The 25,538-nt window shown below is 39.0% G+C and overlaps 1 protein-coding gene across 2 annotated transcripts in view; it reads right to left on the reverse strand.

Annotated features, from left to right (window-relative positions):
• Positions 1-25,538, reverse strand: part of LOC141362602 (sodium/potassium/calcium exchanger 4-like) — an 85,743-nt gene that overhangs the window by 55,671 nt on the left and 4,534 nt on the right. For both annotated transcript variants that reach the window (XM_073864890.1, XM_073864891.1), the window contains exon 2: positions 8,270-8,383. In XM_073864890.1, the coding sequence (XP_073720991.1) occupies positions 8,270-8,383 (114 nt within the window). The remainder of the gene's footprint in view (positions 1-8,269; positions 8,384-25,538) is intronic.

Consider the following 25,538-nt stretch of genomic DNA (forward strand, 5'->3'; position numbering starts at 1 on the left):
AAACGCTCAAAATGTGTTTAGTGCCAAGAGAGCTCACACTAAACAACGACGATACCTAAAGAAGACATTTAGTCCTAAAAATTATTTTTTTTATTTTTTCACATATTTTCTGTACTTTCTGTTTGTATCCTAATAAAATAGATTGAAAAATAAATATGAATGGACATAAAAATTTCTAAAACAACAAGTCTGGTGGTGGTGGCATAATGGTGCGTTCAGACCAGCCGCGGTAGAGGCGTCAAGCACGAGTGATAACAATGTTAAGTCAATGTGAAGACGCGTTGACGCGCGTCTGGAGGTCTCGCAGCGCGAATGAGGCGTTTAGCGCGCCGCGGTAGAAACGATTCCGCCTCATTCGCGCATCTAGTTTGTTGAAAAATTTTAACAATCAGGAGTTTGCTCTAGTAGTGACTTGATTACAGAAAGCGAGCGAATCGCAGAAGCCCCTCCCATGATGAAAATTTCCGCGTGAATGTCTCAATGACTAGAATTTCACGCGCAAATGAAGCGAGTAAACTCAAAATGTTCAAGCAGCAAACTAGACACGGTAGATGCTTGTTTTTTGCATCACTTAATAAAAATAAAACATTGCGTGATGAGGAGTGTCTTGAGGTACATCAACAACAACAATCCAACATCTCCTTTTTGTCTGGACTCTGTATGAATACAAATTTCAGAAAATTCGGGGTGCCTACAATAATGTTCTACTCCATTTTCAGATCCAACTGGATTTTCCTTTTGTGGGGCTAATGCAATGCTCTACCACTGAGCTATACAGAAGAGTAATCTTTTCAGGTTCAAAAAATCATGTAATTTAATTCATCCCTTAGCAAAGACCATGTATTTATTTGAATTCAATCTATGAATTGTACTATGACCAATTTCAGTTAAACTCACTTCAAATTACTTCCTTCGTAAGTTCTTATAAAGCAAGACTAACCCACACTGTGGCCCAGACTTTACCCCAGTCGTCTTTATGCTAAGCATCTTCAGTAAAATAAAGTGCAAAGCCTCTGGAGACAGACGCTAACATTTAAAGACGTTTAAAAGGAATAAAACAGAAGCTGCATAATTGAAATTAAATCAACCGTCACCTTTTGCTGAACAATCAAACTCAAATGGATTTCAAAAGAACAGATTTTTGTGTTGGCACCGTGTTGGTGTCAAGCGCTAAGCAACGGGGAAAACAGAAGAAATTTTTGGACCGATGCTGTGATGCACACTGGAAACAAGCCACCCAAGATCTGGGCGCCAGCTCAAATGTAATAGAGAGTTGAACATCAGCAGTTTCCCCAGAGATACACTCCCCTGCAAAATAAACATCAAATGTTGATTGGATCTGAACTCAGTGTCACAAAAATCCAATAAACAAAAGGACAACCCACAGGATTCAGCATTAGCACATCAGCGACTCCTTATTTTCACCAATACAAATACTGCACATTTCATCCTACTGCAGATTCAGTTTAATGTTTATACTGTATGTACCCTGAACTCTGCAATCTGAATAAAACATTAGTTTACATGTGCAGCACACATGTTTTGCAAACTAAAGTTATCTGCATGCACATACTAGCAGCATTTCAGTCCTGACAGGAAAAGAATCCAAACCAGTAGACTTTATCAAAGCAGACTGCTTCAAAATCTTGTCAAGGAAAGTCATCACTCTAGAGCTGAATTTGCAACACCTCCATGTAGCTACCCAAGTCATAAAGTACAAGACCAAAGGTGTGTCCGAAACCGCTCCCTATCCACTATATAGTGCACTTCATCGGGTGTCGTGCTGTCATATTTAAACGTACTGCATTGATCTCTATATGAAGAGTTTCGAGGCAAAACCCTCTAAGTGCGTCTGACATGTTTTCTTGTTTAGGTTCAAAAATTCCCTTTCACTTGAATTTTAAATGTCTCATTTCATTGATATTTGACTGTCTTTGACTGCAAAACCCTTCAAGTACAAAAATCTCCACTTCCCAAAGTCTCCAGTCACTCTTTACTCTGTCCTTTCTGAAAAAATGTAGGAAGTACAGAAATTCAGTTAGTATCCTAATATTCGGAAAACCTCCTTTATCTGGGCAAAAAACTCTTGCAGCTTGACGTATGTGACGTCATTCATTAATTTCTTCTTCCGTGCACTTAAGGCCAATTCACACTGGACAGCAACCCGACCCAACTAAAGTCTCATTTACCAAAAACTGCAAACAGAGGTTTCAGACTGCGTCTGTTGGCGTTTGTTAGATCCGTGTGAATTGGCCTTTATACTTTGCTGGAAAATTATTCTGGTGTTTAACGGATTCTGCCAACAAAGCTGTATTTCTTTATGGTCTATGGCCAGGATTAAGTGAAGGTTTTGATGAATTTATAATCTGTGCCAAGAGCATTGGGTCAATCGTTATCTTATTTTTGATGAAAGTGACGTTTAGCTGCTTTTGTATCTGACCTCTTCATATATTCCATGGACGTATAAATCACTAAACAAGCTCAAAATATTAATTGTTTTTCTCTCACTGCCTTTAGAAGACATTTGTATAAGTAATTAGGATTACTTTAAAAGGCGGAGTGCACAATGTTTGAAAAACGCTTTGGAAAAGGAGACGGGCCAACTACTAAAAAAGACTTGTAGCCAATAAGCAGTAAGGGGCATGTGTCTACTAACCGACATCCTTGCCGGGGTTGCGTATGTGTGGGGCGGGTCTTTTAAAAGAAGGTCCAGATTCTATTGGGGTAGGGGCGTGTTTGTTTAGGTGATTTCAAATATCAACATTGGCTTTCAAACATCGTGCACTCCACCTTTAATGATGGATGATTGTGTTCTATTGAGCTTCGGCATGTTGGCTCCCAATTAAGAAGATACTCTAACATGACAGCATTTTCATATAAAATTTTATATAAAATGATTGTGTTGAGATGAAGAAGCACAGCCATGAAGGTTTTAATATTTGGATGAAGTATTCCGTTAACATTTTAAATTCGTAATTTAAGATTTATAAATGAAGTAATATTTAGTAATATTTAAAATGTATTATTATAAAATCATTAAATGTTGACAAATTACAGAACTCCAGATCTGTAATGTAATCATTTATCTGTACCAGGGGCGGAGTGGGACCAAAAAATCTACCAGGAAATTTTGTTTACCACCGGCCCTCCGTGGTAAAAAAGTCTTGTATTTGTAGTAAAACTAGGGTAATCAATCTGCCAAAAAAAATAAACACTTTCATAATAAAAAAATAATTGAATCATGGCTAATTTTCCTAAATAAACTATACAAAATGATACCTGTTTGAAAGACAGAGATGCGCACCTGTCAATCAGCTATTACATAACAGAGCGAGGCCAGAGACGAAAGTGCTTGTAAATGGGAGTAATATGGAATAATGTGTGTATCTTTGAATAACTGTATGAATTTTTCCTTTAAATATTATTTTTGTCATATAAAGTTTTGAGAGATAATGTTTTCCACTGTCATTGCTTATTAGACTTGTTAGTGCGGTTAACAGCGTGTCTGGCGCATTTACCTCAGAGTTTATTTGAGTAATATTGCTGTTTTTCTGGTAATAATAATACAATTTACATGCCAATCCTGCTTCCTTGTCTGTTTAGCCTATTCATTTCATTATGCTGTTATATTAAGTTATGTGGATATTTATTGCCATATGAGACGTTAATTGCCATTATATGAATACTCTTGTTCAAATCATATGCGAAATAATGTGTGCATCTTTGAATAACTGTAAGAATACAGTTCCTATTTTTTGTCAAAGTTTTGAGAAATAATAATGTTGTGAGGGTATTTATTGCCATATTGCAGTTGAATACTCTTGTCTATAATATGGAAATAACATAGTAGGTAGGCTACTAGGAAATATATAATGTGATACTGCAGAGCTACCCTTCTAATTTTAACTTTATTTATAGTCATATGGAGATAAACTTTTGCAAATGTGCTGATTTTATCCATTCATGTCCTGACCACCAGGCTAGAGATTTTAAACATCCTTAATCCACACTTAGTACTAGTCTATCAAATAGTCTATCCACTTGATGAATCCGACCGTATATACTGCAATAAACAGGCATTCGGCGGCTGAAATGTCCCGACTCTCCCGATTTCCACTCCGCTGCTGATCTGTACCCATTAAAGCAAAAATAATGCTGCAGTGTAGTTCCAGCCATATTCAGATCTTCCTCTATTCTGGTTTGTAACAGCCACTTTGTACAATCCAATCATAAACCAATAGTTAAAATCAAGTCCTTCCCCAGTTTTTCCTGCTTAAAAGCCATATACTCGGAAAACATTACAATATGGAAGTTGATCGTAATTTCTGTTTAAGATGACTTGCACTAATATGCTTTTGCAACAGTGTTGTTTTTCAGTCGAATGGTAAGTGGAGTGAAAATCTGTTTAAATTCTATTTCGCTATTATTGCTATATTTTTTTTTAAAACTGCACTACTCCCGATACAAATATTATTGCAATAGTTCAGCTCATTACAATTAAAGTCTTGACACGAAGACATTCTGATTGAGCTGTTGCGATTTTAAGACCATTAGGCTTGTAAACACAACTACTGACACAACTACTCGGAAAGAAGTGCTCTTGCAATCTCAGGCACAGGGGATGAAAATGCACAAACAAATGTTTCCCACTTGTGACAGCCAGGGTGACCTCTACCTGGCCTTCATCTCAGCAGGCTGCTGACAAGGATAGACACATCTCATCTTTCAAGCTTGTGTAGCTGGCGAAGACCTCAGATCACTGGTGTTCACACACACAGAGCAGCCATGTGCTCACACTCTGGGAGCAGCAAAACTAAGATCCACAATGTCATAGTTTGACAGCAGCGCATGGCGATGCCCTGAGCAAATCTGCCTGACAGCCGTGCCGTTCCACACGCCTTGAAACGTTCATTATGAGCAGAGAGCAAATTGAAAGAGCAGATTATCCAGCTTACAATTCTAATTGAGACGCATCCCCTGAAACATTTCATAATCTCACATTGCTGAGTGTGCACGGATCCAAGCGTCGCCTAATGAGAGAACCCTGCAGCACAAACATGCCAGGTCTCCTAAGATTACAGCTCAAATATTGCCTCATTTTCCTCATCATATCCCATGGTCAAAGGGATGTTGAGGGGACAAACCATCTAAATAAAGCCTTCCTGCTTCTATTTATAGACTACAGAAGCAAGAACCATAAATGTATTTGCCTCATAATCACAAATCTTCCCTCAGAATCCTCTCTTTTTCAACAATGCTGTCCCACATGATCTACTGCAGTAAGGGCCAGTAGATAAAAGCTTAAATCTACTGATGGAACAATTCCTACCAATAACTAAGGGAAGACTGGACTCCATTTTATTGACGTTTTCTTAAAACGTCCGTGCACTTAAAATCCATGCATACATTTTATACAAGATTTATGTCCTCTAACAGAATTGCCTTGCCAATATTGATAACAAGAGATAAAGGAGCTTGATCTGGGAAAGGGCCTGTTAAAGCTACGACTCAATACTATACATGAAAAGAAATTAAAAATTGCAATACATGGATTTTCATTATGTGTGATTATATGTGTTTGTATACATCACAAAAAAGAAAAACTTTTAAAGCACAAAATGTGTTTTGATATAATCGACTCTTTTCACAGTGCACACACCCAAAGGAGTTTGCTTAGTGCTACCCATTCCAACAATACATCTTATCACCTTACCTTTGTGCAGATAACCCTTGACAAAGAACTTGTAGGATTTCTCGGTTAATGAATTCATTTGCACAAGGAGATCAATGTCTCCAGACATAAAGGTCGGCAAATCGTTAAGGGAGTGCGAAAACATACACCCCTTTCTCTTTAATTTTTTATAAAAATATTAGAAATGTTACAAGTGTAATGATAAAATTTACAGAACAATATAACTGAAAGAAAAAAAGAAAAATAAACAAATATACTAAAAAACTAAAAGGGTTTCCTTGCACATTAAAGCCCGGAGTATTGTCTGTTTTTTATGTGTACGTGAACGTACCCGCACGATCGCTTGCACAGCCTTGCAAAGTATAGTTAATTTGACTCGTATGTGTACAGAGACCAGTGTTCAAATTGAAGGGGGGCTGGGGTGGTCCCGGACCTCCTATAAGCATTGAGGGACCCCCTATAAAGCACAAAAATATAAATGGGGGTCCCCTGGTTTTTATGAAAATTAAAATACTAGATGAATTTCAAATTCTTGTGCTGCACTGCCACAAAGCGATACTGTCCATTAATTGTCCCAATTTCGCAATAAACTAATCCAAAAGATTTCGTTATGAAATAAATTTATACTCTCAAGTGCACCTCAAGCTGTACCTCAAAAAAACCTCAATAGCCTCTTTCACACAGTAATTCTGGTAAATTACCATGAATTTACCAGAATGAATTTACCAGTAAATACAAAAATGTGCTGTTCACACATGCAGTGACGTTCCGTCTTTTTGCCAGTAAGACATCATTCACACATCAGTATCAAAATACCGGTAAACTCGGACAGAAAGGGGAAGTTACTTGTGGCGCGGCCGGCAAGCTCCGTGTCATATTTGTAAACAATGGCAGGTTATGACTTAATATCTACGGTCCGTATTTTTTTGTTTTCACATCTGTGTCAAACAGTCGCGAAGTTGCTCGTGACCAAACAACATTGCGTTAGGCGGTGTCAAATGGAACCTGAGTTTGCACATTAGGCTTCACAGAAGGTGTGCTAAGGACGTCGGCAATTTGGAAAATAGATGGTAAGCTGTTTTAAACAACTTTGGTGAAGAAATGTGGATGTTAACTTCAGGTGTGCTTGACTTTTAAGCAGCATGTGTGTGGAAACGTCCGTAAACAGTCCTGGGGTAAACGCGTCACCTGTATAATAAACTTTCTGATTGGGCCGATCTGTCAGCACGGTCTGACGTCGTCCTTTCTAAATGCCGGTAATCCTATATTTTTCGTTCACACATAGCGCATACCGGTAAATTACTGGTAATCTTACAACCTGTTTTACTGGTAAATTGGGAGCACTGATTTACCGGAAATGTTCTGTTCACACATGACATGTTAACTGCAATTTACCAGTAAATTACCAGTAAAGACTGTATGTGTAAAAGGGACTACTGTTTCTGCCGAGGGCAACCTTCCGATATCTCTGATGAGCCAATACGGAAGTGACTTAAAATGCAATTCATTGAATGGCCGCTAGAGGCTGGCTCCAAAAGGGAGTCAATTTCCATAGACCTCCATGTTAAAATGCGCACTTTACAGTAGAAAATAATGTGTTTACAGCCTGGTACAAAAAGTGTTTTTGGTATATATATACCCTTCATGACAACTGTGAGGGGGGTGAATTTTATTGACCTATACAAATTTGTTTAAATTATATTAAGCTTTAAAGTTCTGCATAATTAAGGGCGTGGCCACTTGAGTTACTTGAAAACTATAACTGCTGTCACTATAATCAAGCTAGGTGGGCTTGGTTTCAGCAACCAGCCACCTTAACTACACCCATGTCCCGCCTCTTTACCCATTTTCGTTTATCCGCGAGTGATGCGCGGTGACGCACGGCCAAGATGGTGACGCCTACTTTTAGCTTCAAAAAAGCTCTTCACAAACCTATGGGTGACGTCAGGGACAATCCATTTTTTTTTTACAGTCTATGGTCTCTGCGTGTTAATTAATTAATGCTAATTTCAGACCTTACTAATGTACAACTTTGTTCTTTTTTATAAATGTTTGCAATTTCTTTATTGTTTATTAGATTTTCCCACCTGCTTTTTGCTAATCCGAAAAATAATTTGATCTGTGCCTCAAAAACTGTAATGTGATCCGAACTGTGAGTTTTTTGATCCGTCACACACCCCTAGTAAAGTTAGTACACAGTGGTAGCCATAAATGCAATTGTACTAATAATTGGCATAATAATTTCTTTCGGTGTTTCGGTTTTTCGCCCATGGTTTCCTTTTTTCGGTTTCGGCCAAGAATTTTCATTTCGGTGCATCCCTAGTTTAATTGTTCAGGTAAATTTAGGCTTGATGTTCTTTGTGAAGTGTTTTCAACTCTTTTGCATTATTAATACTATACTATAGCATATATATATATATATACACATTTTAAAGTCCCACAGTAGATGTGTTTATTAAAACACAAGATATAGCATCTGTGAGCACTGGAAGTGAGCGGCACCCACAGAACAACATGCTAATGAAGGGCACTGCTCATACAGCACTACTGTATAAGGTGATGAATGCATTACAGTACCTGGCTCTGTGCAGTTCTTCTCCTCAGTCTCGTTGTCTCCCGCTGCGGCAAGAAGCTTTCGGCCCCAGTAATCTCTTGGTTCAGCAAACTCTTCCTCCAGCACCAGCCCATGACCTTATGAAGATAGACAGACACACATTTGAGATTTTGCTTTATTTACAGACATCCCACTGAAAATGAGGACACATACTGTACTAGCAATGGCACAATTAAATTATGCAACAAATAAATCTGCGGGAGAAGAGGTTGAGTGCAGTATCACAAATAAAAAAGAACACATTGCATTAAGTATTATATAAGGTTATTGAGAACCGCATGTTTTTTTTTTGTTTTAGATAAATGGCACATCACATAACAGCCCATACAGTAAAGTAAGTCACTGCTTGAACCTTACTGTCAACTATACAAATATTCATTAACATGATATAAATGGTTATCCTTCCAGCTAAATTACTTGTTGGTTAGTTAGTGTGCCTTGATTGTCTTCCTCCAACATGTGCATTGTATCATGTTGGGCATCCCCTAAAGGTTTTTTTATTTTGGGAAAAAAGTGTTTGTGTTAAAGCAGCAGTCATGCATACTCTCTCATAACAGCCAGAGCCTGAATTGGGCTTTCATGTTAATATTGTGTGTCTCTGTATAGTTCACCTGATTTCAACAGTTTGTCATTGGAATATGTAAAGTCTAAAAAGCAGTGGAATCAAATTTACTGTATCTACTTATTAAACTAGTATGCACAACTCACATTTAGGCCAACACATTTTATGATGTTTGAATACAATTATCCTGGTATTGAAACCTGTAGTCGCCATTAAGGTCGATAACCCTTAATGGGTTCTTCCACAGAACCAATAATGCCAAGTTTACTTTAGCGCGTTTTTGTCTTTAAGGATCATTTTCATTTTAAAATAGTGTGTTACCTATACTAGCATTTAAAAAAAAAAAAAACATTCTCACTATACACAACAGAAAATGCATGAAACATGACCATTCATGCACAATGGGCATGCGTGTAGAAGTGTGAAAGAGCTTATTGCTCTAATAATAACTTTGTCTCTTGGGAATGTAGGCAGCCACAGTGTTATAACTGCACAATGGCTTTTAACCTTTTCAGCCGTTTGTATTGAATTTCCTATCTGAGCCCCTGTTGTGAGATTTACACTGCATGTGACGGAAACGGGTAGAGTGTGCTACCGCAGGCAGCTGAAAATAATCAAGCGTAATCTCAAATTACATAATTTTACAATATACTGTAGTAGTGGTTTTGAATCATGGATTAAATCATTTTTAGATTAGCAAAAAATAAGGAAAAACAAATCAAGATATTATAAGCATATGAAAATAGAAAAGATCAAAGTTACATATAAATTATAACAGTAGTGTTTAGGAACAGAAATGCAATTAAAAATAAATAATAACTTAATTCAATAAATTAAATTTCATTTTATTTGTCTATATAAATTAAATATAAATAATCTTTTTAAAGCTACAGAAGTGATTTTCCTTTTGTCTTCTATTGTTTGATTCACAAAATGACACAAACATCACAGCAGATTTCTTGAGGGTACTGCCAGTCTAAGACTAAATAAGCACAGATCCACACAGTTGTATGCAAAAGTTTGGGCACCCCTGACAATTTCCATGATTTTCATTTATAAACATTTGGTGTTTGGATCAGCAATTTCATTTTGATCTATCAAATAACTGAAGGACACAGTAATATTTCAGTAGTAAATTAGGTTTATTGGTAGTGATGTAGTACTCGAGTCCGGTCTCGTTCGTTCAAAGACTCATTCTTGACTTGGTCTCGGACCACAGTAAGAGAAGAAGGACTCGTAATTTCAGACCGAGTCCGCGAGACCAGCGCATTTTTTTATGTTCATATAAAAAAACCACACAACACATAACAATAATAATAAAATTCAATGTTGACGGGCATTATTTGAAAATGACATACCATGGTGCAATGCAAAGATACTGCCATCACAGCCATTAATTTATCTCTTGAAAAATAGGCAGAAGATGATGCATGTGGTAGGGATTTTATAATGATAGTTAAAGCATAGTCCATATTAAGACATTAAGGGGCCAGTCACACCAAAAGCGCTTTAAACGCTTGCAAACGCAAGGCGCGACGCACTGCCTTTTTAAAAAAAAAAAAAAGAGCAGTGCGACACGGCTTTTCATATTGCTAAGCAACCACCGAGTCAGCTGTCTTGTCAATCAAATATTGAGGCGTGAGCGCTCTTTTGCTGTTAACTGTCATATTAGCAGAAACTTTAAAAAGAGGACGCTTGCTCTGACCTTGTTTGAGGGTGAGAGGTGCACAAACACGCAGGAGAGAGTGAGCGAGTGGAGTCCAGTTCTTCAAAGCAACTGTAAACTTCCCTCACCACAACGTAAGGCCCGCCTCTCCCCTCATTCGATTGAACAATGCAAAGAAGCGAATGACGTCGGGCGCTTCTCCACTCTCAGCGCTCCTTCAAAAACGCGTGCGCGGCAGGCGGCAAAAAACCGCAAGGCGCTCGGCGCGCATAAACAGCGCGCAAACGCGCCCTGCCCATAGAATATCATTCAAAAAAGGCGCCTGCAACTGCCATAAACGCTTTTGGTGTGACTGGACCCTAAGACTGCTCCTCTAAACAATTCTCAATCTAGCTTAGTCTGTAGGCCTAACTGTTGATTATTAACTGGGGTGATATTAAATCATGAATATGAAAACTGACATGTTTTTATGGTCTTGGTCTCGACTCGGACTCGACTCTATTTGAAATCCAACAGACTCAGTCTCGACTCGGTCTCAACCCTTCAAAGACTCTGTCTTGACTCAGACTCGGCATAGGCATTTTCGTCCCCATCACTATTTATTGGATTAACAGAAAATGCATCAAAACAAAATTAGACAGGTGGATAAAATTGGACACCCTTGTCATTTTGTTGATTTGAATACCTGTCACTACTTAGCACTGATTAACAGAGGGTATGCACGTGACATCACCTTTGGCAAAAGTGACTGCGGTTATGCCCACTGAGTGGCAAATGACAGAGCGGCAGCATCTGAGTACGCAAATCAGCGAAAACACGTTGAAAACGTGTCTAAATGGGAAAAAGCTGTTGTGCGATAGACTGTACTAACAGATTAACAAGAATTCAGAGCTATCGTTTAACAGACAGCCAAAAAGCATCGAAAGGAGAAGTCAATTGATCGTTCATTCCAATGTCCACAGACCACAGGTGGGTTGACAAGTTGCTAGGGTCACTATTAAGCAGAGGTTTTACTTTCTACTTAAAAGTATTTTTTCAAGTATTTGTATTTTATCCATGTTTTTCTTTGGAAAACATACATTCCGAAGCATATTATCATAATTTTTACATTTCATAAATACAAGTTTTTGTTTTACATTTAATATTTAAGTACATTAACATACTTTTACTCAAGGAAAAGTACACAATTTTGAAGTTATTAGGTATTAAATAAATTTTACTATGCAATATTAAAGAATACACGGTATGATTATATTCTTTAGAATGTAGTGAAGGAAAATTTTTCCCCAATACAAACAACCTATTAAAGCACAGATGCTTGGAAAATGAAACTAATGTAACTAAGTATTGTCTACCTATGCTATCAAGTCCAACTAAATTTAATTTAAGCTGATAATAGTCAGTTTTATTGACATTTTCGCAGCAGCCACTATAAAAACCAGCCATTTTGTTGAACATTTCCCACTCAATGGTGCGAGTTCCGGCCTGGTCACGTGGAAAAGTGACTTCAATGCATACCCTGTATTTAAGGTGGCCAATTGCGAGTTGTTTTCTTTGAATCTCCTCTGACGAGTGGCAACATGGAGGCCTCAAGAGCTCTCAAATCACCTGAAAACAAAGATTGTTCAACATTATGGTTTAGTGGAAGGCTACAAAAAGTTATCGCAGATATATAAGCTGTCAGTGTCCACTGTGAGGAACATGGTGAGGAAATGGAAGACTACAGGCACAGTTCTTGTTAAGGCCAGAAATGGCAGGCCACGTAAAAAGGCGAAGGATGGTGAGAACGGTCAAAGGCAACTCACAGACCACCTCCAAAGACCTACAACATCAACTTCCTCCAGATGGTGTCACTGCGCATCATTCAACAATTCAGCGCACTTTGATGCGAAAGAACACTTTTCGGCACATACGCCACAAAACTCACATTTGGACAAGCCAGCTTCATTTTGGAATTAGGTGCTGTGGACTGATGAAACAAAGATTTATTTGGTCATAAGGGCCATTATGCATGGTGGCAAAAGAACACAAAGTTCCAAGAAAAACCACAGTAAAATTTGGTGGAGGTTCCATCATGCTGTGGGGCTGTGTGGCCAGTGCCGGCACTGGAAATCTGGTTAAAGTTGAGAGTCGCATGGATATCACTCAATATCAGCAGATTCTTGAGAGGAATGTTGAGGAATCAGTCACAAAGTTGAAGTTACGCCGGGGCTGGATATTTCAACAACAACCCAAAACCCTGCTCAAAATCTACTCGGGCATTTATGCAGAGGAACAAGTACATTCTAATGTTCTGGAATGGCCATCCCAGCCCCCGGACCTGAATATCATTGAACATCTGTGGGGTAATTTGAAGCAGCCTGTTTATGCTTGGCAACCAAAAAACCTAACTGAACTGGAGATGTTTTGTGAGGAGGAATGGTGCAAAATACATTCATCAGACTGGAACCCTAACCGAACCCTATAGGCTGTTATTTCTGCTAAAGGAGGCTCTACTAAATATTGATGTGATTTTTCTGTTGGGTTGCCCAAATTTATGCACCCGTCTATCTTCGTTTTGATGCGTATTGCACATTTTCTGTTAATCCAATAACCTCATTTCACTACTGAATTATTATCCTTTAGTTATTTGAGAGATCAAAATGAAATTGCTCATCCAAACACCCAAATATTTATAAATGAAAATCATGGAAATTGTCAGTGGTGCCCAATTTATTTTTATATTACACCCTGGGAAAAGTTGAATCATAAACTTTAAGAGATTGTATATGAGTCTACATTTTGAGAATATGAAACGGGTGACATTTGGGTCCACATTGTTTGATGAGATGCATAAGGCACAAAGGATGTCTTGGGGCAGGGGCAGTAGCTCATTTGAATTTAAAGGTGCACACATTTTTGCTCCCACCCAAATAGTGGCATTTTGGACATGTTATAATTAATGATCTGTGGGGTATTTTGAGGTAAAACTTCACAAACACATTCTAGACACAGCTGAGACTTATTAATGTTTCCCATACACAAGGTTTAAAACCAGCAGTTCATATAGAGAAACACTATGTCACATCAGTACCCCAACACAGTGTCATTTTGTTAAAAGTTTACGTAAAGGAAATGTTACATAAATTAATGTTTATTGATGTTCTTGTTGTGTGGACTATTAAAATAAATGTACTTTTATTTGTATTTTTTATTGTTTTTGTTCAGTACAAAATAAGATTGTTTAAATGTTGAATAATTTTTTAAAGATTAAAAATCTAAAAATAATTAAAATTGATTGAATTACAGATTGATGGCTTCCAAAAAAAACCCTGACATTTTACTAGTAAAAAAACATTTGATTTGAAAAATCTATTTCTTGTTTTACTACTCTAATGGCATACATATTGTCTGTAACGGGGTGGTACAAGAAAGGCTCCCTTGCCTAATAAAAATGTATATTATTAATAAGGATTTTGTGCAAATATGTTTTCTTGGAGGATTAGCATATAGCTCAAGCTGTAAGTTATTTAAAAAAGGTTTATTCTGAATGAAAATGTAAACATTTTTAAATAGGAAATGGCACCCGTTTCATAGAATGACACGATGCACATAATAGCATATTTACAAAAGCATTGCATCGCATATTTATTTTATTTTCCCATTTTTTCAGAAGCATCATACACAGTACTGTTTATTTGGTAAATAAGCTACATTTTAAAGTGCTAAAAATCAAGGACTTAATATAAAAGTGGCAAATACAAATTAAATATACTGAATGAAAAAATAAATTAGCTCCTGTTAATTTTACAACTACATTACACCAGTGCATGACAGAATTTTCATTAAAAATGGCCATTTGCAGTTCTCAAACATTTGAGCTAATAAAAAATGAGTTTCTTTATGTGTTTGTTCAAATGTGGTTTAATGAAAGACAACATTTTTATTATATCATGTGTTTTAGTGGAACACATTAAGCGGTTTTGTTAACAGAATTACAGAGCAAACAGCACTGTACCCCAAGAACAGGGCCAAACAAAAATAAAAACGCTGGTAAAGGAATTTACATTAAGACTCAAGTCGGCATATTTACATTATTTCACATGTTTTTGTTGAGAATCACAAGCATATCTCCATACTCTGATGAAACTCGGCTGTTCAGATGAATAAGGCATGAATAAAATCGGATGCACAGATTATTACGCAATCTGCCGCTTCCGATAACGTCGCCATCTTAGACTCTTCTGTATTCAGGAGAGAGTATTAGCATAGTGTACGCACTTTTCTTAGTGACGTATGACAAATTCGGGGGTCGGGGGCACAGAGCAGCAGCACAGAACCCTCCATAAACTGCGTACGCTCTCATCTTAATATTCTATTAGTTTGACAAGGTGGCGGCGTAATAAGATTTATTTTGTGAAGGATGGATTCACATTTTTCGGACTTGAAGGAGTGGACCCTGTAACTGTACATGTGATTAACTTAAAGATCCAAGTTATTTTCTAAAATAACTGAAAATGTGTTTGTCTAAAAAATGATTGACATATGCATCTCGGACAGCTTGGGGGTGAGTAAATCGTGGGTTTAATATCATTTTTGGCTGAACTAAACAATGCGCTTGAAGAGCTAAAAAGTCACCACAGCCTGCAATACCGTCTCCATGTTATTGTTTACATGGTTGCTGGTCATTGCCATCTTTCGGTAGCGTAATGGTCATTTGATAGGGGTTTGACGAAACTCAATTACGACCCAATCAGGGAGCGAATGTGGGCAGCCACACATTTGCATATATAAGTGTCTGATTTGGACAACCCCGAAGGTCAAAAACTCTGGAGTAGTGTTACGTCTGGCATCCACCATTTCATTAAAAATGAATACCTGTCAATGTAAACTGGAGGAAAGAAAGATGTCTTCTACAAACTTAGCAAACCATCTCTACAGAGCAAACTAAACAAATGACTCTGTCTGTTTTGTCTAATAAATCTGTCAAAAAAGACCAATGAAACCAATGATCTGAAATGATCAAGCTGTGAACATGTCAAATTCCAATCCACCAGTAATTACCGCAGGTGAAACAGTGCTGACAGCCGTTGACAAATTCTGCTACCTCGGGAGTATTCTTGCAGCTGATATGACAGCGGACTCCGACATCAGTGCCCGCATCGCAAGAGCTAGTTTCGCCTTCGGTCGACTGTCCAAGAGAGTATGGGATGAGCACGGCATCCGGCTGGACACAAAGGTGGCAGTATACAGGGCAACCATCCTCACAGTGCTGTTGTATGGATCTGAGTCCTGGACTATTTATCGCCGTCAGATCGCCAAGCTTGATCAGTTCCATATGCGTTGTCTCCGTCGTATTGCACACGTTAAATGGCAAGACAAGGTCTCAAATGCTGAGGTTCTCCAGACCTGTGGCATCACTGGTATTGAGGCCTTCCTGCTTGCTGCGCAGTTTCGCTGGTCTGGACATGTTGTGCGCATGGCAGATTCACGCCTGCCGAAACAGGCATTCTATGGTCAACTCCAGAGCGGCATTCGCACTCAAGGAGGGCAATTAAAACGCTACAAGGACGGCCTCAAAGCCAATTTGAAACGATGCAACATGGACCCAAATTACTTTGAGGAGATATCTGCAGACAGGACATCATGGCGAGCACAGTGCCAAACTGCCATACACTTCTTTGAGCGCAGCCGCATTGATACTGTAGTAGACAAACGAAGACGCAGAAAGGACAAAGCCTTAACATCTAGAAAACCTAGAACAACATCTACCCAGTTTGTGTGCGACATCTGTGGCCAGTCATGTGCGTCAAGGATTGGCCTTTATTCACATTCTAGGACGCACCAACAAAAATAACTGTGACGAGATCTGTCGTGTCGACAGCTCAGGCCAAGAATAAATCTGTCAAAAAAGACCAATGAAACCAATGATCTGAATTGACCTATGGCTAAGCCACGCCCCCTCCACTCACTCGGACAAACAAAATCAACATTCGGTGACAGGTAGCTGTCACAGTAAGAGACATTTCACAGAAGGCAATTAATGATTTTTGGAGACAAAAAGACTAAAGCTGCGTTCGAATACTCTAAATTGCTGTCTTCTGTGGCAGCTTTCAAAGGCAGGAAGGCATCAAGGCATTTCCGAATCCATTGTTAGGTTTACTTCCTGACTCCTGAGATCTTGTCCCACAATTCTATGCATGTGCGCGCATGGGGAATGTGATTGGTCGAGTTCGAAAAAATTTAATGGCGGCCAAGAAAGCCACTGGGGCACAAATTTAGTGTAAATAAATGTATATTTTCACTTTTTACACATTTTAATTGCATTTCTAGCAAGAAATTAGAATTGTAGTTTTCAAATATGTGATTAATTATCACAAAGGCGCTTTCTGTTTATCTTTCAAACACAATGCCTTTGAAGTGTGTCCGAAAGCGTTTCTCTTATCTGGCTTCATGCCTCCGAAGTCATTGCCTCATGAGGCAGCGAGGCAACAAGTCAGATGCCTAAGTTTTCGGACGCAGCCTATATATATCATCTTGAAGTCACCAAAGGGCATTAACTACACTGTAAAAAATGTCTGTAGAAATTACAGTATTAATGGATATTACTGGCAACTAGCTGCCAGTAACTTACTGTAGATTTTACATTTATGTTATTTACTGGCAACATTTTGTTCAAAGTTAAATGAACATGAAACATTTTCAGACTTTGTCTTCTACAGTAAGTTACTGGCAACCAGCTGCAAAATTACAGCAAATTTTTTACAGTGTATGCATTGGAGGGTTATATTAATAATTTTATTGTTGAGAAGGTCAATGAAAACCAGGCAAAAATTTACAGGTCACAGCGATAAACCGCATCTCATTGCCATCATGATCAAATTAAATAAGGTGCATATAGGACAATCCTTTTACCATCTTTACCAAGAGTGGCTCTCCTTTAGTTTGGTGCTACAGTATATACATGAATCATTCAGCACAACATTGCTATTACAAATAACATTTGTTATCTCGATTATTTAAAGATACGTTAATGAAGCTAAGTGACATGATGTACAATGCAACCAGAAGCTAACGTTAACGTTTTCTAATGTTAGGCTAACGTTACTTTCAGTGATGTTAAAGAATGTTCAAATACGTTGTTGACTTAGCTTAGAACAGATGTAGACATCCTTGTTTAATTTATCTACATTTAGTTGGTGTTGTGGTCTATCGCATAACTGAATCCAGAGCAGACACTTAACGTTATCTCGGTTTAGATGTGGCTTTGGAAAGGGTAAAAAATACACAACACCACCCAGCCTCTCGGGATGGCTGGTGTCGGAGTTGCTGGTGTCGAAACGTCGCACCGTACACCATGTGACAACGGTCAGCGCTGTCATTGGTCCCTGACAGCTCTTACCATCTCATGACCACCCCCCATGTTTGCACGACAACCAGCCTGACAGAAAGAGCGAAGCTAGCAAGATATGGAGATTTAACGCAAAATTGTGCAACTGTTCTATTAAAAGCCCTTCTGATGGAGCCATCGCTATTTTTGTGTGTGGAGGACAGCTCCGACTTTAAATCCTTATCCAACCAGGTTTTACATTAGCATTGACTGTCTTTTAATTTTTGTATTTGCTTGCACATACCTTGAAAGACTAGCCGGGTGCTTCAAGGGGGTCGCACACCGGGCTAGAAGTGCTGCGCGGCATTGCGTGTAGGACAACTCACAGGTATCGCACACCGCACGTGCCCGTTAAATTGCGTGAGCTTAGTCAGATTCGTTAGCAGCCTATGTTAATCGTTAACGATTTGGGACAAATATGATGTGATGTGAGTGGGGCTCTGTGGTGCAGCAGGGATATCAGCAGTGTCCAGAGTCAGTATGTGTGTACATTTATAGAACAATGTGTTTGATTTTTAGATACATGACGCAATGCGGCGCTTCTCGTCCGTTGTGCGACCCCCTTTAGTTCAATTAAGAAAATTTTAAAAAATGAAGATATTTCACCATTCTCATCCTCTCCGACCTTGCTTTGTCACTTACATGCTGCTGTCACCTCCATGCTGCGTTTTGTTTTGATGATGCATGCAGCGGTGAAACACTGGTGGCTGGTGTTGCCAGATTGGTTGTTTTTCCGCTACACATTATGGCCTGTTTACAGTGTGTTTTAGCCGGGTTTTCGCCTGGAAGACTCTATAGAAATCTGGCACCCTACTGAACGACGTTAAACTGAGAGAGCGTGGCGTTCACAAACACTAGAATTAATGAGTTCACAGTAATGTTCATTAGGCAGTAATAAAGTACGTTCAAGTTCGCCCAAAATATGAACGAGTTCAGGCACAACACTGGGTCTCGGAGCGGCCGTTTAGTGCGCACCAGAGCGTGGCTGTTGTATTCACACTGACCCAAACAAACCGTACTCGGACCGAGACGTCATTTGCACTTTTGTCAGGGCAAAATGGTGTTACTGCACTCTGTACTTAAATTGTGATTAAAGGACCTTTTTCTTAAAATTTTGTTGAAATATAGAAAAGATATAGAAACTTTTTTAATGTATTTTAATTAACTTGGTCTTTCCCAAATCCTTAAAGAATCGTTACAGCATCAGAAAAGTTATAAATCTAAAAAATATATACATTTTATCATAATTCACTTACCCCGTGGAAGCTTGTAATTGTCCCATATACTGCTATTCAAGTGTACAGACATAGAATCTAAAGCCGAAAGTATACTAGGGACGTCCGCGTATGCGCGCCGTCCGCATGACGTCATTTTCGTCATCAAGAGGGTCTGCGGCCGGCCGCACGGACCGTCCGCGTGCAGCCCAAAATTTGAGACCACGCGGACAGTGCGCGTACAGCCCGCGTACAACAGCGCATGCGCGTGAACATATTTAGACAGGGCACTCCACTATAAACAATTATACAAAGGAAATAGACAGCATTTGCACACTATCGTTTTTCTTCTTTAACTTTTACTTCTTCCAAGAACAGAAAGCCCTGGAGCATGTTTGTTTGATTCCTGTTCTTTGTTGTCTTATTGTTTGTTCTAAACTGTGTTTGCAATGGTGGATCAGTTACTTTTCTTCACCTATCCTAATGTTTTAATGTACTGTAAATGTCGCCAAATCAGTGCTGCCCTGACAGCCTGTTAGACAAATAATTTGAATAAGAAATCATTTGTATTGCGTATAGTGTCGACCGCGGCCATCCGCGTGTAGCCGCGGGGAGTATACTCGAAAAGCTGTGCTGACGCGTGCGCGCGACCCGGACGCTGAAAAAAGGTATACCCCCGGCCTTAAGTCAGCAGGTCACGGCACATGCATGAAAATATATCAAAATGTTTTCCAAAGACGATCGAAGGACTGGAGTTTGGAATGCCACAGGGGTAAGTGATTTATGATCAAATTTATATTTTTAGGTGAATGTTCATTTAATTACGCATTCCCATCCTTCGTAACCATACATTTTTTAAATAGAAATTAAATAACATCACACATTTCAAGCAAGGTTGAGATGATTTTCATGTTCAGGTGAACATTGATTTCATGCATGCAGATTACAATAACCAGTGTTCATTTTGTAAATTCCCTCTGCAGTTCAATTTGGAGTACCCATACAGTTAATAAAAATGGCCTCTGCAGCAGATCCTGTCAAAACATCCTAATTGCTACGCATCCAGAATAGAATGACCCACTTACAGCTTATGAGAAATCAGAAAGAGCTTGTAAAGTTGTTTAATGAAGTGTCACAGGAGGAGGACAGGATAAGGAACTCAACACCCATAAAGCTGATTATGCAGCATTTTATGCCCACACACTAACTGCAGTATAGATACAGAAAATGCAAAAGGTACAGTTTCAGAAGAGGAGGAATGAGATTTGGGAAGCAGGCCCATATTAGGTGTGATTAAAGGTTTTATAATCAGTGCACGGATGCACACCAGATGGACTCCTGACAGCTTATCAGATATACCATAAGCTGAAGAACCATTAAGCGGAAGACACGTATTCAGCATCCTCATTACAATATCATGTGCAGGTAATCTCTTTTAAGCCGCTTGTAATTTAGGAATAATTAAACTCAACAGCACCCACCCACCAATATCACTCGGGCAGGCAGAAGTTTACAGTTTGGAGACAATGGGAGTGCCAGGAGACTTTTTTCACAGGGGGTTTGGTCTGCCACGAATGGTACAGTATGCATATCACTGTATATAGAGACACAGGTGTCCCTGGAGTTTTATATATTGTGAACTGATTTAATTTTTTAGGTGCACTGGGATGCTATTTTTCATCTTTACACTTACATTTATGCATGAGGTTGTCACACTGTCAATATGCAGCTTACAGATGTGACTTGTACACACAAGTCTCCAACATAATCCAACAAATCTCTTATGAGTCCAACATACAAAGTTATACCTCCTGAAGTTTTTGGTTCTCTTGAGGGGTAAGATGAAAAACATCAGATTTAGCATCAGGCTAATTGTCAGAGGAGATTTCAAGAGTTCTATGCATATCACCACTCTTATTTTTACAATTCTAACTCCTAACTACTTGAATTTTGCTTCAGTGGAACACAAAAGGTGTTATGAGAAATGAACAGAAAATCAAAACTGAAAGCTACAATGAAATGTTAATAGCACATGACCAATGTGGCTTTCAAAACTCAGTAAAAATCTTACTTGTTGATTTAAATTTCATTTGGTGCATTCCTCAAACAAAGATACAATAGGGCATTAAAAGTCTTACAAGAATATACAACATACATACAAGTTTTATTTACTTTATATTTACTTCAGCCAATCAATAATGGACAGCAGTTCCACACGTTTGACTTATCTTAAAGAGCACATATTATATCGTGTATCAATGATTGTCAGACATATCGCCAGTAGCACGTTTTCATGACGATAGTTGGCAATGCTGGTTATTATTATTATCAATATAGTTTCACATTAACATGCACATTGTGTGCTTTTCCTCGCATGAGAGGGTTTGTGGGCTTCACAGGGCGAGAGAGCACCGTTGTAGCACGCGAGAGAGCACCGTTGTAGCACGCGAGAGAGCACCGTTGTAGCACGCGAGAGAGCACCGTTGTAGCACGCGAGAGAGCACCGTTGTAGCACGCGAGAGAGCACCGTTGTAGCACGCGAGAGAGCACCTTTGTAGCACGCGAGAGAGCACCTTTGTAGCACGCGAGAGAGCACCTTTGTAGCACGCGAGAGAGCACCTTTGTAGCACGCGAGAGAGCACCGTTGTAGCACGCGAGAGAGCACCGTTGTAGCACGCGAGAGAGCACCGTTGTAGCACGCGAGAGAGCACCGTTGTAGCACGCGAGAGAGCACCGTTGTAGCACGCGAGAGAGCACCGTTGTAGCACGCGAGAGAGCACCGTTGTAGCACGCGAGAGAGCACCATTGTAGCACGCGAGAGAGCACCTTTGTAGCACGCGAGAGAGCACCGTTGTAGCACGCGAGAGAGCACCGTTGTAGCACGCGAGAGAGCACCGTTGTAGCACGCGAGAGAGCACCGTTGTAGCACGCGAGAGAGCACCGTTGTAGCACGCGAGAGAGCACCTTTGTAGCACGCGAGAGAGCACCTTTGTAGCACGCGAGAGAGCACCTTTGTAGCACGCGAGAGAGCACCTTTGTAGCACGCGAGAGAGCACCTTTGTAGCACGCGAGAGAGCACCTTTGTAGCACGCGAGAGAGCACCTTTGTAGCACGCGAGAGAGCACCTTTGTAGCACGCGAGAGAGCACCTTTGTAGCACGCGAGAGAGCACCTTTGTAGCACGCGAGAGAGCACCTTTGTAGCACGCGAGAGAGCACCTTTGTAGCACGCGAGAGAGCACCTTTGTAGCACGCGAGAGAGCACCTTTGTAGCACGCGAGAGAGCACCTTTGTAGCACGCGAGAGAGCACCTTTGTAGCACGCGAGAGAGCACCTTTGTAGCACGCGAGAGGTCTCCACTCACTTACTAAAAAAGAAAAGGTGGATAGATTTTTCAATTCAACCACACCCCTTGAACGTCTCATTGTACTGGCTTGCTAAAATAAGGTAAGTTAACTAATTTTGTCGATGTGAAATGACAGAAATCAAAAATTAATAGTTAGTTACAACTTAAATTTTCCCTCGAAACATTGAGAGTCGGCTCAGAGAAGCTGCCAATCATAACAACACACCCAATTTCTATAGACATCAAATTACTAGCTAAATGAAACTTATTACAAAAATATTATGAACAATTTAACATAAATCAGTGTGATGAAAACTACCTTAAAAGACCAAAACTAGCTTTCTGAAAATTGTATTTGAAGTGTAATTTATTTTTTTATTTTAACCCGAGTCCGGTTCGTTTTGGAGAGGTTTATGACTTGTTCTGCAGCCAGCCACACAGGGCGATCAAAGAGCCTGCAGCTTCACTTTTCAAGATGTATGAGGCACACCCGGTCCAAACACTTTGTAATAGTATTTTCGAACCATAAGTCACACTTTTTCCTAGTTTGGCGGGTCCTGGAACTTCTAGTCAGGTTCGACTTATACATCAAAATTATTTCATATGAACCAAGAGAAACCATTACCCACAGCCGCGAGAGTCCGCTTTATGCTGCTCCTGTATTTATGTAATTCAATGGATTCAGTGATATGGAATGACTTTAAGAGCTTGGTGAACTTGATTTGGCTTGTTGTGTTAATTTAGCCTATTCAGCCTCCCAGGTATGTTCTGTATGCTATTGTGTATCGTGTAAATACTGTTAATGTTACTTTAAAATGTACTGATACCTATTCAGCCTGCTGTTCTGTGCTATTGTTTAGTTGAATAACTTGCCTTTCCAGATTAAAATGTCTGTTTGGCTTTGATTTTGTGAAAACATATATAGTCCAATGTGACTTATATATGTTTTTCGTCTTCAATACGCATTTTAGACTGATGCGACATAATCCGAAGCGATTTATAGTCCGGAAAATACGGTAATAGGTACCCTTTAACATGCTATAAGCTCTATTATAAAACGGGCAGTTCTGGTTCTTCATTCTGATTGGTTGAAACACGTTCTAAGCCGTGATAAAATACACCGGTAACCTCACGGTTCAGACCACATTACATAAGTATCACTGCGCCACTGTTGCTGCGTACTGATTAATGAAAATAAACACCACAGTCTTTGATCATATTTTTAATTTGTCTACAATTGCACAATTAATGGCGATATCCAAAGAAAGGTCAATAAATATTGTTGAGTCATCTCGTCGATAAAGAGAAAACGTTGTCTGAGGAGTTTATAACTCAAGTTCATACGTCCGCTATATCCACTGGGTGGCGATCTTACCCAACGTAAACACTGACGCATTTACTCGACAACACTGAAAACAGCGTGTTTTCATCAGGCTCTGAATCTGGGGCCCGTTTCAGAAAGGTGGTTAAGTGCAAACTCTGAGTTTGTTAACCCTGAAATAAGGGAAACTCTTGAGTTTTCCGTTTCAAAAAGGGAGGTAGGTTAAACCTGAGATGGCGGGGTAAGTCAAGCCTGTTTCAGAAGAGAGGTAACTTAGAGTCTGTTTCCGGAGTAACATACTCTCTGAACCTAACCTGGTTGGGAGCAGGTTTTATCCTGTAAACTCTGAGTTTCTTGTGGTCTCCTCCCCTTTTTTAAAGGAGTAGCGGTGTTTAATCTTTAGTTGCTTTAGTACATTCAATTATTGCGCACATTTTTATTACGTACACTGTAAAATATTTTTAGCTGTCTTTAAGTTATAATTAAATTGCCAATGCAAACCATTTTAACTTACTACTTTATATATTTATATATTACACTAAACTTTCAACTAAAAAAATTAAAACAGTAAATTGAAATGACTTGTAAAGGTAATATGATATACTTAGATGCATAGATGGTCTTAGTGACTAAAATGTCATGTCCTTTTATAGAGAATCCTGTAACTTAGATGATGATGTTGCATTCAATTGTAGAAAGTTAGATTTATGTTGCGAGTGGATTTTGAGACCCCGAGTGGTTTTTTGTCATATCCACTTACATTTATGTGAGCGTTATTATTATTTTTTGCAGTCATTTTAGATATATAAATATCCTTATATGACTAATATCAGTCTTTGTGGTGCTCTTAGATCTATACAGTTGTCTTGACATTTCTAACAGATCCACTCGTCAGTATCGCTGGTCTAGTGGGTAGTGCTGTGTGCAGTAGTTAGGGCAGACGTATGCTGTTGGGGATCGGAGTTCGAAATACCGGCTCAGCGAATTTTTGTTTTATTCATGACAAACATTTGTAAAGTTCGTAGCCTTATATGACAAAGTATTATGCTTAATTTCATTTTTAGCTGAGCTGCTGTCATCTTTTTGTCCATGGGATTGCAACTGCATGTAAATGAATATAATAACGTACAGTCCTCAGTTTATTTACTTCGGATATTTTAACTGTGATGAAAAATTAAATGTATGCATTTACTAGAGTAGCAATTTACAACAACAACTCTTTTCTTTAAAATATATGCTCGTAGTTGCTGTACACTTGCAGTAACACTTTCAGTTTTAGTAGTAAAAATGATTAAGACCTCTTTGTCAGGTGCTGTTGTCATGGTAAATCGTAATATCTGAGCTCCACTGATGATGGCTTTTTATTGTGGCTGTGCACGCGCTTAACTCAGAGTCAACCTACTCAGAGTCGATTGAACTAACTCAGATCCGCTGTTCTGTAACCGAAAACTCAGAGTTTTCTATCTCAGAGTAAATCAACTCAGAGTTCAAGTTTAAACTCAGAGTTGGTTGAACCTACTTATTGAAACGGGCCCCTGATCTCTTACATAAGTTCTTCACAAAAATGGAATTATCTCCGCTTTTAGCTAAAAAATTTGAGAGGTGATTAGAGAACAAATGAAGGTAGGACGAAACGTTTTTTTGTTTGTTTTTGTTTGAAAGCGGATGGTCTGTTCTTTCATTTGATATTTTATGTTTATTTAAAGAAGAACATTTTTCTGTAAGGCATTAAACTAAAACTGGGTGGCAACTTAAA

Source organism: Misgurnus anguillicaudatus, unplaced genomic scaffold, assembly GCF_027580225.2.
Source record: "Misgurnus anguillicaudatus unplaced genomic scaffold, ASM2758022v2 HiC_scaffold_28, whole genome shotgun sequence".
NCBI classification, from domain to species: Eukaryota; Metazoa; Chordata; class Actinopteri; order Cypriniformes; family Cobitidae; genus Misgurnus; species Misgurnus anguillicaudatus.